At 38.6% G+C, this 18,262-nt stretch overlaps 2 protein-coding genes across 2 annotated transcripts in view; both read right to left on the bottom strand.

Moving 5' to 3' along the window:
* Window positions 1-366: 366 nt before the first annotated feature.
* Window positions 367-18,262, bottom strand: part of LPCAT2 (lysophosphatidylcholine acyltransferase 2) — a 30,301-nt gene continuing 12,405 nt past the window's right edge. Inside the window, exons 7-14 of the mRNA XM_032701374.1 lie at window positions 17,541-17,575; window positions 15,152-15,206; window positions 12,978-13,060; window positions 12,345-12,470; window positions 11,057-11,210; window positions 4,137-4,235; window positions 2,244-2,385; window positions 367-1,980 (exon numbers count right to left, since the gene is read on the bottom strand). Of these exons, the coding sequence (XP_032557265.1) occupies window positions 1,736-1,980; window positions 2,244-2,385; window positions 4,137-4,235; window positions 11,057-11,210; window positions 12,345-12,470; window positions 12,978-13,060; window positions 15,152-15,206; window positions 17,541-17,575 (939 nt within the window). The 3' untranslated portion in view covers window positions 367-1,735. The remainder of the gene's footprint in view (window positions 1,981-2,243; window positions 2,386-4,136; window positions 4,236-11,056; window positions 11,211-12,344; window positions 12,471-12,977; window positions 13,061-15,151; window positions 15,207-17,540; window positions 17,576-18,262) is intronic.
* CAPNS2 (calpain small subunit 2) lies at window positions 4,258-10,092 on the bottom strand. Its single transcript, XM_032701375.1, has one exon. The coding sequence runs from the start codon at window positions 9,472-9,474 to the stop codon at window positions 8,725-8,727; it is 750 nt and encodes a 249-aa protein (XP_032557266.1). The 5' UTR covers window positions 9,475-10,092; the 3' UTR covers window positions 4,258-8,724.

Genomic DNA, 18,262 nt, shown 5'->3' with positions numbered 1-18,262 from the left:
ACTCTCCTAACGTTTACACTACACAAAGCCATGACTGTTACTTCTAAACTGTGGTTGAGGTCACCCATTTTACCTGTAAATGGCAATGCCTTATTTTCCATCAGAAAATGGAAGTCTCTCTCCACATATCTGCAGATCTTCTTTGTATCAGATCCCCTTTTGCTGAGGCAGTCACCAGAAGTAACTCTTGGAAGAGCATTAGTCATGTCCTGCTCCTCCAGCCTCACTATAAAGCAAAGTGCCATCATATGCAGAACTAAAAATGCCAACTTCAGGTTTCATTGTGTTTATCAAGGTAAGACATCACAACCACGATTTCCTGGAAATCCCCCACTGTACCAAAAAGACTCAGCTGTTCAAGTAAAGTCTTTTAAAAAATATAGATTTATTTTAAGCACGTGAAACGTAAGGATAGGCACAATTATATACAGAGAAAGATTAAACATGGCAATGAGCTTATGGCCAGATAATGCAAGCAATACTTAGAGGCAGAGGTTATCAGTTCATATATGAAAACCTGCTGAAAACTGGTTTATTACTGGTACTAGACAGTCTAGGCTTTGCTCATCTCTGTTTTAATTTGAAAATATCTTGCCATTTCATACCTTCCAAATTTTTATTTAGAAGTATTTGCATAACTACCTGTATATTTTAAATACTGTATAAAGTGCATTCAGATGAAGGATGGAAAAAGGTAAACGTCCAATTTCCAGTGCACTAGAGAGGACTGAGGCAAAACATAGTAAAATCATTGACTGGAAAGAGTTTGGTTTTGAACCAAACTCTAAAAACACACTGAGTAATGGCACAGTAATGCAAACATGGTTTCTAGGAGACAACTTTAGAGTAGATACTAAGTAATAGAACTATGGCTTGACAGCATATTTGCCTTTTAAATTTTGCAGAGCAAGGTCACATTCCTCTCTTGATAATTGCTAGAATAAAAAATATGCTGGAGTTTGAAATGTTCCTCCTACTGTGATCCTGAACAGTTGTTACTGTAAACAACATTCTATTTATTTTGAAATAGTCCATTAAATCAGGTTTTACTGTCTGCATTTTCCTGTAGACTGAGCTGCTATCTTAGAATTCCAATTAGTTTTCTGTTGTTAGAAGTGCAGCCATTTCCACCTTTACCTAGCCTTTAAGCCTAAAGTTGTTTCTGCTAACATCAGTGAATCAGCATGCCTTGTTCAGAAGCTTAAGTCTGCTGGTTCACAAGTAGTTAAGGGAAATCTAAGGACAGCCAATACCCACCAGCTTCAGCTCTCAGCTTTCTGTAACTCATTTCTGTATCTCAGAAACCTGAGAAAGGCTAATGGATATTGCAAATTAAAACACTCTGGCATAATTTTTTTCCCTTAAGTCATACTGGGTACGAAGAGGAATTGAGCAGCACCAAAAATTCCACTTGTTTTTAGACAAGTGGACTCCTCAGTCTCCATTCTGAGAGGCCACTGCAGTGCTGGAGCTTCTTACCTCCCTTAGCACAGCTGTTACTTTTGTGGAAGCATGAACTTGGAAGACACTGAACAACATTGCCAGTGTTGTGATATGGACATTAAGGATAGAACAGTGGTTTTTCCCTTACACTCAAACGGGAATAACTCCTCCTGATATGAAAGTAAAAAAAGAAACTTTTTTTTTTTTAAACTGTAACTTCCATCTCTATTTTACATCAATTGTGCTTATGAACAGCTAGGGAAAAAAATCTTGTAGAATTCAAAAGCTGAATTCAGTCATCCTTTTTGTCAGAGGTACTTGAGCTATCCTCTTCATTGCTTTCAGGACAGACTTTATTTCTTGCAGTTGGTGTTATTTCTGAGACCAGGGTTGTGCTCCTGACTGGGCTGTGTTTGCCCTCGAGTGACTCACTGTCGTGCTCATCTGACAGATCTACCTGGTGTCTCTGTAGATCCAGGTATGTAGTAAACAATGAGGCATATTCTGGATGCTTGAGTGCAAAATTCTTGAACTCATCTGAAAAACATTTAAAAAATACATCCTATAGTGTAGAATCAAAGAAAATTTCAGTGCCTGCTTCTTTTACTGAAGCTGATCTCCAGTTTGTTTCCTCTGAAGAATCTCATGAGTATCACACAAAGTATCTAAGTCTGTGCTTCAACAGTTCTCCCCAGGAACAAGGTACGAGAACCATCAGAGAATTTCAGGGAGGAAGAAAAGGAAACTCACTGTCAATATGACTATCCAAGTATTCTCCATTACAAAAGGGCTTAACTTACCATAGGACAACTTCCCAGTTTCATCTGCATCTATTTCTTTAAAGAGCATAGAAACATCAAGCTCAGGTAGCCCCAGTGCTGACTGAATGATAGAAGCAAACTCCTTTTCTGTTATAGTGCCATCCTCATCCATGTCAAAGAGCTGGAAAAGACACAACATGTACAAATACTTCAGATCCGTTTGCCTGTAGGACCTTCTGTGCACATCAACCACCCACACTGGCTTTCTAGTATTCATGAGGTTATCTGTAAACAATGCCTGGGATTTCAGGAGACCTGCTGCATCCCTGCTACTTTCTCTTCCAAAAGATTTTATGTATTTTCTCTGGAACAAGATTAAGCAGACACTTAGCAGAGCAATATACATGCTACAGCTGGGATCTGAACATTCTGCAAAAACAAACAAACCTCACAGCATTAGTTCAGTGATAAAACTAATACAAAACTGATAAAAAATAAGCAAAGGTTTATGTTTATGGTCACCATGAGCTATGCTAAGGCTCCACTGGATTCAGCCTCTCTGTACTGGAATATCTGGGGTTTTAGTCCTCATTTACATTAGGTTATGGCACATCCCTTATCAGATTAAACTTACCATAGTTTATGTTCTGATGTAAAATATCTAAATTTTAGTATATGTGATTGGTCACTCACTAAGGAATTATTGTAATTAACAAGGAATTCTGGTTCCTGGAATGCAGGCAGTGGATGCACCGCTGCTCATCCCATCCTTCCCAGCACAGTGACAGTAAACATCTGCTATGAATCACCCCTTGAGAAACACCAGGGATGGATGGCTGTAATTCTCAAGTACTTGCTACAGGCAAACTTCCCCATTGTGAAGGAAAGAACATTTAATGGCAAAGAAGAAAAAGTAGTAAAAGGAAACCCACAGTTCCATTTCAGACTGAAACAGGCTTTTACCAGCTGAACCAGTTGCTTCCTGCTGAAACTGGATATTAAAACAAATTACTAATTTTATAATCAGCACACCTGTTAAGATACTGGAGAGTACAGTCTGGAGTCTGGAAAACAAAACAATGAAACAGCAATAATAGCTGCTATTCCTGCAATAATTCCTTCTTCATAGGAATCTGTACTGATAAAACATCCCTAAAAAAGCATAAATCACTTTTAACAGTTGTAGTGCTTACCTAAAAAGAAGCCAGGGGATAGAATGGATTGCCACAAAAATTCTAGTACTTCCCAAGTACACACCAGTGCTAAAAAGTGCCCAGTTTAAGATGAACATGACCCATATCTCAATATATTGCTCAATATGGTTCATAAGACCAGATTAATGGGTAAAGTAACTGAATCTGTGTCAAAGAGCTACTAAAAAAAAAAGTCAAGGATGCATAGCCTGGCCATCCCTGGTCATGTATTGCCTCCCTGTACCTGAGATGTGAAAGGAGCTATTGCACCATGTCAGGACACCATAGTACAAGCCACCAGTTCTGAGATGCAGCTCAATTTTGGATGTGCCAGTCCTGAATTTTTTTTTTCCTTGATTTTTTTTCCCTCTTTGTTAAAAACAATGACTCTAGTGAGGCTTGACCCACAAGAGGATATTACTCCATCTACTGTGACATTGAAGAATCACAGGAGAAAAAAATCTCAGGCAAAAAACCCACAAGTGCTGCTGAATCACTTTTGGAGTTAGGCTGCCAAGTTACATATTCATTAGTGCCGATTCACATGGCTTTTGAAACCCTTTTCTATGATGCCTGCAATTCTTCCCCTCTCCTTTACACTCTAAATGTCAATTGGTTTAAGAGTATTACTCACATTTGCATAACAGATTGAAGCTATAAACTTATGATTTGAAAGGTAACAGACTTAGAGTCAGTCTTGATTTGTCAGGTTTGCAGATTTACACTAAATTGAACTCACCTTAAATGCCATCTGAATAGTCTCCTCTGTGTTGGCTGGGTTACAAAGAATAGACAAACCAATTACATATTCTCTGAAGTCAATGGTGCCATCTCCATTCTGTAACCAAAACATGCATGGCAGTAGTTATAGTTAATACTGCAAATCCCTTTAAAAGCTGTTCTGTAAATCAAATACACAACATGCACTAATACAGTTTACAACACCCACCAGAGGTATTTGTTCTTCCTGGAAAAAATACTGACAGCTCACTGAATACGTAATACTAAGGCTGGAGGGGCAATATATGTATTTTCAATAGCTAGAAATTGGGTATCCATTTCTATCTTATAAACATACAAACAAAAAAAAATTAAATCAACTCAAAAGTTTTTCTTCACCATATCCATATGACCTTCAGGAAGGCTCTAGGATGAACTGGAATACATGTGTTTAAGGTAACAGTGCATGCAGCATTTGCACTTGCTGAAGTTCAGAGACCAATGCAACATCTCAGAATAAAGAGGCCAACAGTGAGGTTGTTGTTTTGAGTTCAAACCTTCAGCAATAACATATACGCCAGTGAAAGGACAAACAAATCTACTTGGTCTATCTTAAACTTCTCTTTGAAGCAAATGCACTGCCCTACATGCTATTGTGAAGCCAGTAAACTGTCCTACCTTTTAAGCCAGAAAGGCAAGGAATTCATTGGAACAGCTTCTCTGATAATTCCAGTTTTGATGTGGATGAACATTTCAATGTGATAACTACAAAGCTACATCAACAGAACATTTGAAGTTTGCTTTGATGGGATTTGTGAATAATTTTATGTAAGCTGCATTATATTTGCACATAGGGAAAATGGCAGATGCCTGTTGAAATCTATGCATATGTCAGTAGTGTTCCTGTCACCACACTGAAAGTTTCTTGAGTGTTTTGGGAAACATCTGTATGGGGAAAAGCCATCTGTAAGTGTTACATGGTGGGACACAGCAGTTAATCACAGCATAGTAGAGATGACTTGTAGCTCATCATTTGGAACCTTCACAATAAGAGCATTCATCAAAAACGTTTTAAAAGTAAACTGAAGTAGAAAGCAGAGTTCCCTTTGTGGATAATGTGCTGTGCGCTTCAGGAAGAAACACATTTTTTTAAAAAGTGGAGTCCCTACGTCTGAGAACAGCACAGAACTTTTTTAGCCAAGTGAGAAGGGTGGTCTCCTGGGTAAATCTGTAGCAAACAGCCAGATCTGGATTCTATTTCTGGCTCTCCTACCAACTTCTAATGCCCACTTGAGCATACCAACCTTAACCTTTCTGTTCTTGGTTTCCTGCTGCTGGCAGTGCCATGTGCCAGGGGAGAATACTAAGGCTGCTCTGTAGAGTGCTTTGAAAATCCTGGGTGCTATGAAACAGGGATTTTAGTAATTGAATTTAGCTTTTACGATAGTTCTTGATTAACAAAATATGCGCAATAATGTGTTCAGTACTAACTTTTCATCATCAAGCTGTACATTTAACAGGATTTAAAGCTGTACATTTAACAGGATTTAAAACTGCTAAGGTACAATTTTATTTAGCCTTCAAAACCAATGCAAGACTCTTTTGCACAGACAACTGTTATTTTCTTTATATTGATGGTCTAACCAATCTTTGAACATCTTGTACTTTAAAAACCTCTGAATTTCAAGGAAACTTTTTAGCAAAGATATGAATAAGATATGAACTTTTAAGTTACTTGCATGTGTGTCTAAGGGATATAACTTTTGATAGTTTTTAATCATTAGAAAAGGACAATGTTCTCTCATAAATGTCGTTTTATTTACAAATCTGCTGTCATTGTGGTGCAGAGCTGGACTTTAAGTATTTTTGGCTACGTTATAGTTCTCAGAGATAACAGATCTAACTTTAAAGTGTAACATTACAAACATAAACTTTTAAAACAACTGAAGAAAGAGTGTAAATAATAATTGTTCAAAGTTCCATAGAATATTATTTTTGGACAGTTTTGTAGAATGTATTCTTAGCAAAGGAGTGTTTGATGTGACTAGAATATTTTTTTAAAATTTATTTTTAAAGTTAAGAATATGTATCACAGGAAAAGAATGGGGAAGTAAACTTTAACTAAAATAATCTAATTAAAAACAACTTCTGAAAGAAATTAGCACAGCTGTGGCTGTACATGGAAAAATGACAAGAAAAATGACAAAATAAGGGTCATATTACTTTCATTAACGTGCTAAAACCCAGTAATCAAAACTGAGTGCAGTTTGATACATAGTACTCAGCCATTTTAATAGGAAATAAAGTTACTACGCTTGCAAGATCATGTTGTGACTAGCTTTACTAAGCCCTAGGATGCTGGCTAACTCCCAAATGCTCTGGCATTTTGGTTAAGGAGAAATGATGGGCTTGTTGCTCGTAAAAAGGGATGGGAGTTAAACTGAAAACGCAGGAAAACCTTCAGGGCTTGTGTAACACCACAGCAAAAAAGCACTTGCAACTGTCTTTCTACATACATCTAGTAGCTGTGTTTGTAGCCTATGTACCCAAGAATATGTTAAGGAAGCAACATGTGAGCTGAGCTCCAATTCTCTAAATGGCAAAACGGAACATCAGAATTTAGGTATCTGTATTTATGTTACATAAAATAATCAAAACATAGAGTAACCTTAACAACTCTTGTTTTTTTTTTAAGCAAACTAGTCTCCTGCTACTCTTTTCACTTTAGCATGCTATGGCAACTAGGATTTTGTTGTTGTGTTTTTATATAATACAGTAAATCTAAGAAAAACAAGAAAGTTGCATTGTCATAAGCATACTCCACTTAGTTCTGCAACAAGGACTGCAAGACAGATACAGTATAAAGCACTACTGCATCAATATTTTCTTCTCTACTATGTAAAGCAACAGGAAAAATCAAGTGTGTATTGTGTGTGTGCCTGCCATTCATGGTAGGTAAATAAATTATTAGGTAAATAAACCTCAGTCACTTACAGGGTTACCACAGAGAAGCTAAAACTAACTGGACCATTTGGGGAGGAACTGCAGATGCAGCTCTCGTGTTCATATCCAGGCTCATCATGTAAGAGGCTATTGGTGTAACTCTCAAATTCCCATCACCTGTTGCTACCTGCAAGTTCTAACTAGTCAGAAAGGGAAATTCTGCAACCAACCTGGTAGGATGGTGCTCACCTGGAGGTATCACACTTTACCTCGTGCTCACTTTTCTATTACTCAAAGCCCAAATGGCACTATGTGTTTTTCCACTGGATAACTGGGAGTGGGGTGAATGCCATTAGGAAGGAATTGACCTCTTTCATAACAGCTTGGGCCAATATGAATCTTTTTCTGTTACCCAGCTTACTATTAAACAAAGTGCAGGAGGAAAAGAAGTCGGGGTAAAAATTGTAAGTTATTTTCTTCTAAGTTTCAAGTAAAAGGCTTCTCTAAGTAGACCAGGGAAGACTTATCATCAGTCTGGAAAATACTATTTTGCTGAGTGTAACTGCAAGATTTAGAAATCAAAGCTAAGGAAGTTTCCAAACAAAACCAAACCACATACTCCATTAACATGCAGATGCCCTGCAGGTATTGTGTGGTGTTTCTCAGTGAGTCACCCCAGACAATTTTCATTTAAAGCAGCAGTGCCTGCTGAGAAATTTGCCTTGTGCAAGAGCTGTTTTGATCAACTGTGTAATCCTTAATTCAAAGAAATGTACCTTTGAGAGTTCATGTTATTCCATTTTTTTTTTCTCAAAAGTTGACATATTAGCCAGAACTACATAACAAGCCAGAATGGGATGCTGTACGCTGATGAAATTTAACTTGGATAGCCAGAGGTTGATTTGGGCTAGCTGTTTGCTATGTCACTGCATCATTACAGCAAATTTCTCTAAATATAAATGTAGTACTTTAAGTTGTTTGCATTATAACTGTACTAAAGCTTGAAGGAAAGAGAGAAAAGATTAGTTCCTAGAATTGTAGGAAGGAGAAAATTGGTGTAAAAGTAGCCTCAGACAAGCTTTCAATTTTGCCCTGGCCAGCAGGTAGAACTGACAATACAACTCAGGTTTTGCTTCAGCAGCCAAGCATGAAAAGCAGCAGTAGGAAGGAAATTAAATGATTATGTAAATTCCCTGGTCATTACAGTTATTGCAGCTCTAATGTTTTCCCCCCGTTAGAAATAACTACATGACTCTACCACTGATTGCCTTCAGGCAAACAGACTTTTATTCAAGCTTAGTGACTGCTGACAAATCAGAACAGCAACATCAACACCAAATTTAGGAGCTTTTTATATAATAGTTATACACAAGCCACTTTACGTAAAGAAATAGCGAAGCTTTGATCCTTTCAATATATTCCCTCACTTTAAAAGTCTAGAGTTAGTTTTCTGAGACAGGCTTATGTCCAGATGATAACTTACACAAACCCTTCAGAAAAGCAGACTAATGCATGCACAAGAGGAATGACAACACTTGAAGCTGAGCCATCTACCACTAGCTCCATCTGCCTTAGAACAAGGAAAAGACTACAGTTCTACAGCACAGGATTGTAGCCTTCCCTGTGCATCTTCCAGGGGAAGCTTGTTCTTCTCTGCTATGCCTTCAGGAATACATGGTCAGCTGCAGCCAGTCCTTAATGGTCACCTGGATCTGTCCAGTTCCATCTCGGTCCAGGGCCTTGAAGGTGCGGAACATCCCGTCCAGCCGCACCAGGCAGCTGATGAAGCTGTTGAAGTCCATGCTGCCGTCCTCGCCGGCGTATCTGCGCACGATCACCTGCCGGAGTTCTTCTTTCAGGTGGAACCCTGCAGCCTTCAAGGCGTTTGGCAGCTGAGCTCTCCCAAGAGTGCCTGACTGATCAGTACTGTACTGCTTGTACACACACTGCCATTTCTTGATGTTGTTCCACAGGTACTTAAACTCTTCAAAGCCCAGTTTGCCGTTTGTGTCACAGTCCATGACGGCTACCATGCTACGGCACGTGTCTAAGCTGAAGCCATCTGTCTTCAAGTCTTGATGTCTGGAAAGAACTTTGTTCAGGATGTTCCTCAGCTCTGTGGCACACACTTCCATATCATCTCCAGCCAGGTGGGCAAAAAGGCGACGAAACTGCCTGATCTCGTCACTCTCATAAGCTTCCACATTTGTAAAGTGATTGCGAGGAGGTGGAGGCGGCTCTGGATTATACTGAGCTGCTGCTTCACTTATAAGATTGACAATACCTCCAACGAGTCCTCCAATATTCCCTCCGTGTCCACCACCTCCTGTTAGGAGACCTCCAAGGCCACGTGCAAGGCTCCCTCCACGACCACTGCCACTTCCTCCGCTCAGCAAAGCTTTAGCAAGGAACATCGTCAAGATTTATTGAAGGGAGTCAGAGATCCAGGGCTTCTGTAACTCTCTGAAGCTGTATCGTGTCTGACTTGGGCGTGGGCAAAACACAGCTTATCTGCATGCTTAGACTTCACCAGGTCTGTGCATGTCTCTGGCTGCCAGTTAGGTTTCGTTGGTTTCTGTCAGGTGATGATACACCTGTTTTTCTTCTTTTCTTCTTTGCATGGTTAGCTTTATATGATTTAAGGAATCATTTTAGAGAAAAGAATGATGAGGCTGAAAGCCACAGAGCAGAAGTCTCAAAATGCCTGTGCTCATACCTGGAGCAATTTGAAAAGAGCCCTGCAACATGAGCGTGACTAATCCTCAGGTACACTGATCTCCTTAAAGATGAATGCAGCCTTGCACCTGTCTGTTCTTGCAATCTTTCATCCCTTCAACTTTTTAGTGAATTGAGCATTACTTTGCTAGTTCTAGTCACTGGTGCTGTTGTGCCAGATAAGGAAAATGGAGGGAGTCTTCTTTGCTCTTACTTATTCTAGTTGCCACACCACATTTCTGATGTATGTACTGTCCTTCAGGACGCCAACTACAGGCTCAAAGGAGCCAATGGTCCAAGATGAGGAAGAAAGAATGATGAAAAGATGAGGACTCAGCTCTGCTAGAGCTTCAATGCACTCAGCAATTCAGGAAATACATTTGACTGTATTTTTTTGACCCTATTTTAAAGCTTGTAAAAACTTTCTATCTGGAAAACTCCTGAAACGGTTTTAATGGGCATTTACAACACAATGACCTGCTAAGGACAGGTGTGCTGCTAAAGTTAACTCGATCAGCAAGAGTGATGCTGAGTTGGGAAAGCTCCTATGATAAGAGAAAGCCCCCAGTTCATAAGCATTTGCAGGACAACATGCTGCTTGCACTGCAGCACATGCTGGGTGCCTAGAAGGTGAGTTCTGTGCCTGCTCTAGCCACTGATGCTTCTGGTATAGCCAGAAGGGCATCCACAGAGCAATTTTTGTCATCCCCAGAGAGAAGCAGAAAATGGGAGAGATTGGCACTGACCATGGGAGAAAGCCTAAATGATGACATTAACACACAGCCCCCTTTATGGCTGCAGGAGGCCACAGGAGTTAGACTCTAGGCAAGAGGAGTCCCTCTGAACTCTAAAAGCACCCTTCACAAACACAGCAGAAACACTAGTGTTCTAGTTACCACTAGTTAGATTCACTCTGCCTTAAATTATCTACTTACAACCATATCAGTTAATTAAGCTGTCATAAGTACCTAACTACACACGTGAATACGTAAACTCAAAATCTGGGCTAGGCAAAAAGAAATATTCAGCCATTACCAGCATGGAGATTATTGTCTGATACTGGTGCAGCAACTTGGTCCAAGAGATGGCTGCCATGTCCCAAGATACAAACTGATCATTGTTTTTACACCAAAACTTACGAAGGAAACTCTAAGAGTCACCTATCTTGCCTATAGGAACTGTTAACCAAGAAGCATTTACTGGACATAATGAATTAAATATCCTTTTGGGATGTGATTTCTAACAAAATATTGTCAACAAGTCAGTTAACCAGCTACTCACCCTGTCAAAGAGTAGAAACAGCTCTTTGAGGACATCTGTAACAGGCAGCTTCAAGTAGTCCGCAAACTCCTCAATTCCAATTCTTCCCCCTTTGGAAGCACTTGCAATAGCAGCAAAAGTATCCAACTGCTCTCTGACATGTTTCCATTTTAGGCTATGCAAACATGAGGGAGAGGAGATATTTCTATATGGCAGTTCTTGGACAGATGGAATTTCAGTAGGAGTGATCACAGTATTCAAAGACAAAAAACTGCCAAACAGAGCATGTGTGCACTGCATCTCTAATGCTGTACTTCAGACTGCATATTTTATATTAAATCAGCAATTAAGGACTGATCCCCCCGGTTATTAATATTAAAGCAGGCAGTTCTATGCTTGGGTATGTCAGACTTCCATAGAGTAACTTCCCAAACCCAGAATCATCCATTCAGTTACTGGGCTACTCTAGTAGAGAGCTTTTCATTACCATAAATTCAGGTGTAGCATTACTTCACTGCATCATGCTCTAGGGTATTTCCTTAAGAGGAAGCAGATCTCAGCTCTATTAGCAGACTCTCTCTACCCTAACACCAGCATCACTACAGCCTCAGAAGTATCTGATCTCTGCAGAAATACACCACTGCACCTCAGTAAGAATGATTAGTATTGCCAAGTAACTCTCCCAAACAGTTTGACATTATTTATGATTTAGCACATAAATAATAAGTCAAGATTCACTGCACACATAATTCAGATTTGCCCACAACCATGCCAGGTTATTTGATGGAGTTACTGTATGGTTATGTGGTTCAGCCCTCAAATTCCACTGTATCCAGTCAGAAGAAGTTGACATCACTAGTGACACATGTCTGCACAATACAACTAAGAGCAATAAACCACTGGCTGAAACCTCAGGCTGGAGAGGTTTTTTACTTCCTGTCACATGCTGCCAGTGCCTCTCCACTAAAGCAATTTAAATTTGCATCAAGTGCTTAAAATAGGTACTGCTCTACCTTCCTCACCCTCTGGTGTGATAATTCCATAAAAGATTAGAAAAATGTATTTTTCCTCTTGCAACACTGCCCGCAAAAATTATTTGGGATTAATTCTTACTGGGATTTTTCTCATCTCTGATTTCCACATAATTTATATATGTAAATGTATATATGTATGAATAAATACACAATATTACACAAGGCCAAGTCAGTTGTCAGGTAATTTATCCTTTTGTAGATGGCTGTTGACACCTGCAGCACTGTAGTAATTATCTGCAGTAATTAGCTGCTACCAACAGCTAAACTTCCCTTACTTGAGTTTCTTGCTAATTTTGGTGAACTCCACCAGCCCAGCTTCCATGGGTAAAGTCAGCTGTCCTGCTGAAATCATCAGTCTGCAATCTTCAAAAGTGTGATCAGTGACTGGCACATTCAAAGCACTGAAACAAAATTCAGGAAAAAGAAAAAATCAATTTCTTACACAAAGATAACTTTTTGTCGACTGTTTCCCTTCTCTAACATGCAAAACAAATGGTAATTCATTCTTGCACTGCTGCAAGTAGGACAAAGCAATGCATCCTATTTTGTGTAACTGTGAAACCACGTTATGGCAGCGTCATGATGTTTTACGATTTACATCCTTGTAAATGCAAGGTTGAAGAACAAACTACCTACTTAGTCTTCCCAAGCAAAAAGAGAGAAATTTATTCCAGTTTTCTATGAATTGAACATACTCTGTTTCAATGTAAGACAACCCCCCTCATGCTCCATGTAGAAACGATCAGGTTGTTCTAGTATAGGAATTTGACATCTTTTAGTGAAAATCTAGAGCAATTCCTACATATAGTACCTGGGACTTGAATAAATTTCACTTTATGGCTAGGATATATATGGAATTTCTGGATGTAAAGGAACAATTCTCAAAGATTTAACCGATGACTGCTTACGTTGCCATGGTTTGTCGGACTCTGTAGGCAAAAAGAATGGGATCGTTCTTTTCTTCCTCAGTAGGAACGTGAACAGGCAGAAACTGAAAGGGATGAGTTATCCAATCAATTCAATAGTCCCCACTTTATTAGCAACATGAACAATTTCTTATTATTGTTTGATGGGGGGAAAACAGGAGAAAAAAAAATTAGCCATGCAATGAAGGAACTGGGCACTAGAGGTCTCAGCCGCCTTAGGAACAGCTCTGGCTCTTCCACCCTCACCACACAAACGAGATTTAGTCCAAAACTACCTCTTAAGAATTGATAGGAGTTTCTTAAATATGAAAAATCAACCCTCCAAGGAAGTAAATTATAATAAATGCATACTTTGTTAGAAGACTAAATGATGCACTGGTAAGAATGTGAGTTTGAAATATTACCACTCCTTTTTAAAGATTCTTTGTAAGTGATATTATATTGCAGAGTTACATACACTGCAATAGTGTATGTAAGAGTTTTAATGTTTTTAAATACACACTGCAGTCCCACCTCGTACCTGTTAATTGTATCTGTCAGCGTGTGACTGATAAGTTTTCTGTACATTTTTCCTTCATGACAAAAACGTTAAGGAATCATAGTTCTGAGTTGTAAGGAGCACATTAAATGGATATAATACTGTAAAATTTCAGAACTCCAAGCAGAGAGTAAAAAATTCCAACCACCTTCTCTCCTCCTGCACCTACAAAACACCCCAGATATCTAAGTGGCAATATGTTTACTGTTCAGGATTTATTCAATATTAATATGTAAGAAGTTCAAGTACCTTTTCACTAAATTATCCTATAGAGGAACTACTCTCTATTGCAGTGTGAACCAGCATCTGTTTGCAAAGCAGTGTGTGTGTAGGAGTATTTTGCTCTTTCTACTTCAGTCTAAAGTGTTTGCTCACAGCTCTGTTTACTGTGCCTCTTCTCAGCTATGGTTATCATTTATCTGAGTTCTGCTGCTCCCCACTCTGCAGTCTTGCCCTGAATTCCTAGAATACAGCAATTCCAAAATTAGATGTTGCTCATCATTCACTGGAAGACACAACTGCCAATTATATGCCAATATGTTTCTTCAGTTATATTGCAGCTGCTTGTGAAGCACTAATATAGTGGTAACTGTCCCATATAAATGCAGGCCATCCTGAACAGCCTTTTAATGTTTGTTTTTAAGGAACGCTTCCTCTTCCTGATTAAAACCAGTAAGCTTATGGAATTGGTTATCTGTCAAATAGCCATAACAATTTTCTGTTTATACTTAAAAGTTGTCTCCCCTGTAAGGAAAGCAGGGCTCCTGCTGTTCACATGAATGCTTGAGATTTCATTCCTTCTGCAAGGAGTTGCCAGCTCTGTTCAAGGTCTGATACAGGTCCCTCCTTATCACAATTCCCCTTCAGAAGTCACATAACTCTTAAATTGAGAAGGTACAGGCACAATGTACAGACACAAAAACTCTGTTGTCACTGGGTGAGATGAAGTCATAACTCTAAGAAGTTTATGCAACTGTGGTTCATGGTCTTGAAAGTGGTCATTTCATCACTTGAGGCTGAGGTCTTGCTCAGAGAGCAATGTAACTTTCTGGCAGGTTAAACACCACCTCCATCCCCTTCAGAAAACCCACCTACAATTATTCACAAAACCTGCTTGCCAGAAACCACAATTGGGGAGGAAGAATTTTGTTTCTTGACATCCTGTGGTGGCATGATCTCACACACACACCCAGCTGCTTATCTGCTGAGGAGTAGTAAGTAAACCTTCCCTGTCAAATTGCAGTCCTGTAAGAAAAATTCTTCACAGCTCTTTCAGGAGCACAAATACTTCTCTGATCTGCTTTTGAACTAGTCTCTCTTGTTATAGAATTTTCTAAATGCTGTATCTTCTGCAGACCTAAAACCCACTGCAGGTTCACTGCTTAATTTTCAATATCTACAGTTTGTTAGTTTGACTAAACATGCAAACTCAACAGAGTTTCCAACATACGCGTGGACAACAAATTAAATTTATTACCCTCTGTGATTCTTTTTCTTGTTTCTAAGACATTTGTTTATTGTTCACTAATGGTGACTAATAATGTGAATCATGCATTTATATTTAAGCAGAAATTCCCTGCTTGCTGCATCTTAGTACAAAAATATTTCCAATTCTTACCTCAACTTCTACTCTTGTGAAGAGCTGACACATTGTCAGTAAGCACAGTACTTTACTGCAGGCAAAGAGGAAGACAAACACATTTTACTTATTTAAAACCAAAGCATTTGCATGTCAGTAGATGAAACTTCTTAAAGCACAGAAAAGGCAAAGCCAATATCGGGCAAGATTTTTAAGTACCTTGCAGCGAAGTCCCCTGAAAAGTTGTTTTTGACATTTTTTCTACAGCACTTCTGAATACACCTGCTGCTTGCTCACTGAGGAGGCAACTTGTTGTGGGCTGTCATGCACATTAACCATCCTGTACAGCTCCTTGGCCATGTCCTCTCTCTTTAAAGAGGTGAACACACACTGGATTTTAAGCTTTAAGAGCTTTGATTCTGAGAAGTAGCTTTAATTTATCTCTTATTCTCTCAGCTGCAAAATGGGACCAGTAACTTCCTCAAGCAGAACTGAAGCAAGGATTTATCAGTATTTGCTAGTAATTTTGCAAATAACAGTAGTTTTTACACAGATGGGTTAATCAAGTGTCAGTATGTTTGGAGCCTTCAGTGCTTTTAGAAAAAGTCACAAATTTTGGCATCAACAGGTAGAGTAGGGGAAGAAGAAACTGCTAAGGGGATAAGCACAATCATTTCTACTTCTGACTTGTTCTTTTCACTATGATTTTTAAGCAGAAATTAATATTTGCTCCTTACTTTCCATCAGGTACATTACAATAGAAAAACTTGAAGCAGTCTTCTGTTCTTGTTTTGGACAAAATAAAAAAGGATAAGGCAGGAGGACAACTAGAGAATCCTTTCTACCTTCTGCATGAATCCACTCTTAATGCTTGATTTTTTAACACATAAGATTAGGTATTTCTCCCAGCAAGGCACAAAAGTAAAAAAGAAGTAGTAAGTGAAAGCAGAACTGGGTCAGCAGGTTTTTGAGAAGGAGACTGGTACTGTCCCATCCTGGCTGCAACATCCAGGAAGTTTTACAAAGAGTGTGACAGTTCTGCATTTTGTGATCTGCAGGTTTGTAGGGGGGGTTTCTTCTCCTCGCTCCAGTTATTTTTGTTAAGAATCTCTAGATTCTTCTCCATCCACCCATTCCCTTCCCATGGGTTGGCCAAACAGTTCCTTTCATCTTCTCACAGGTTTCAATTTGAGCCTTCACCATCCAGCCACCAGGCTTAGAGCATTCCTCAGTTCTGAGTGAACAGGCAGCCTCCTCCCTCCCCCAGGAATACCTCTGACTACATTTCTTCCTTCACCCATTCCTACACCATCTCTCATAGCTGAAGACACAGCTCCATTTAAACTTCCAGTGTAAATCCTTCCTAAAGGAAATCTGTAGTATGTCCTGTATTTGCAGTGTTCATTACTCTCAGTGTGCTGATAAATGTAACAGCAGTAATAATACCAGCAAAAGATTCCTGGGAAACTTAAATGAACATTTTCATTGTGTCCATTCTGTAAGTGTGCAGCTGTTAGGATTAACTAATGACAGCTTAAAAGGTGCTTGTGGTCTACTCCACTAGTTCAGACATGTTTCAGAATTAGTTGCCTTAAAAATGTTACTCACTTAGTAAATCAGTACTACTGTACTTAGATATATTACATATTCCACATGAAAATTTGGTATATGGATACTGCAAATGCACACTTGAATGAATGTTGATAAGGTGAAAAGTAATTCTCAGACATATTTTCAGTGCAGTAGTGAAGGTTGTTTAATACTTTAATAGTTTTTTAGCATATTAGAAGGCCACCTGTGGTGAGAAATAAACACAGATCCACTGCCTGATTTATTAAAGTATTTTTCATTATTTGAATGTCAAATAATATATATATGGTCTTCTTACTGAGATCTCAAAAGAGTTGCTTTTCTTGAGTCTGTCAAAAACAAAAATCTGAAGAGGAATTCTTGATGTTTGAATGGGGAATTATGGGGAAAATGAATACTTATTTTGCCCATATTCATTTACTCTCATATGACTGCAAATGATACGGAGGAATGAATAAACTGAAATAACATTTATTTTTTCTTGTTTGTATACCATATCATAATCTGTAAACACCTATGGATTTTGATGACTATGAGTGTTTCCCAAAGAAAAGAAGAATTTAAATCTTTCTTTTGCTCCAGTGTAACATGCAAAACAGGAGAAAATTAAAAAAAAAAGGTGGTAGAGCAGGAAATAATGCTTTCCTTTGCAAACCCTTTCCCTAGCCATTCAGATATGAAATCTACTGCATGAGAGCATTATCCCCAAGTATTTCCCCCTCATAAAAACAGATCTAGAAGAACATGTGTCTCAGCTCAGTGGAATCTGTTTGGCAGAATGTTTAGCAACGGGAGCAAAAATTCTGTATGTAATTTTCAGTAGGATTAAGAAACTTACAATGAATAGCCCTGCCATGTCCAGGTCACAGTATCCTAAGGAAAAAACAAAACACAGAAACGTATGACAGAACCAGATGCAAGTTAGAGAGCAGATAAGTTACAATTTAAAACAGGCACAAGGAAAAGCAGATGATGGTTTCATAGTCCTGCAGTGAAAATAAATACAGGTGTTATGGCAAATAGGATTTCTTGCTTTAAAAGTTTGGAAATAAGCATGGTAGACTTTTATCAACAATTGGGAATAACGTTTACACAGTTACTTAGATACTGTAAATCATTCACTCTGATCCAAACAGCAGAAAGAGGGAAACAAAAACAATAGTAAGACTTTTTAAGTGAGCTTCACCAGTCCCTTTAGAAAGGCACCCTCATTAATATGTCTGATTTAGTTTTTAAGGACATTTCTGCATAATCTATCATGCTTTTTCTTTGCTTTTTTTGCTTTCCTTTTTATTTTCCTCACTCTATTACTTCTTATACATAATTTTTACAATGTATACTGTCAGAACCTTAAGTCCTATCAGTGAATGTGATACCAATCCCCTCGAGTGGTTCACTTTTGAAATTTATTTGTAAAAGGATTATACAAAGGAATCTTCATAACTAACAATAGCAGCAATTATGTTTTTAATCTTAAAAACATTATGAATTAAAAGTTTGGTCTTTTCTGGATTGGTTGGATGATCAGATAATTCAAAAAAAGTTAAAAAGGTCCCAGAC

Source organism: Chiroxiphia lanceolata, chromosome 13, assembly GCF_009829145.1.
Source record: "Chiroxiphia lanceolata isolate bChiLan1 chromosome 13, bChiLan1.pri, whole genome shotgun sequence".
NCBI classification, from domain to species: Eukaryota; Metazoa; Chordata; class Aves; order Passeriformes; family Pipridae; genus Chiroxiphia; species Chiroxiphia lanceolata.
Note: the sequence above shows the minus strand (reverse complement) of the source record. Positions and strands in the feature narration are given on the sequence as shown.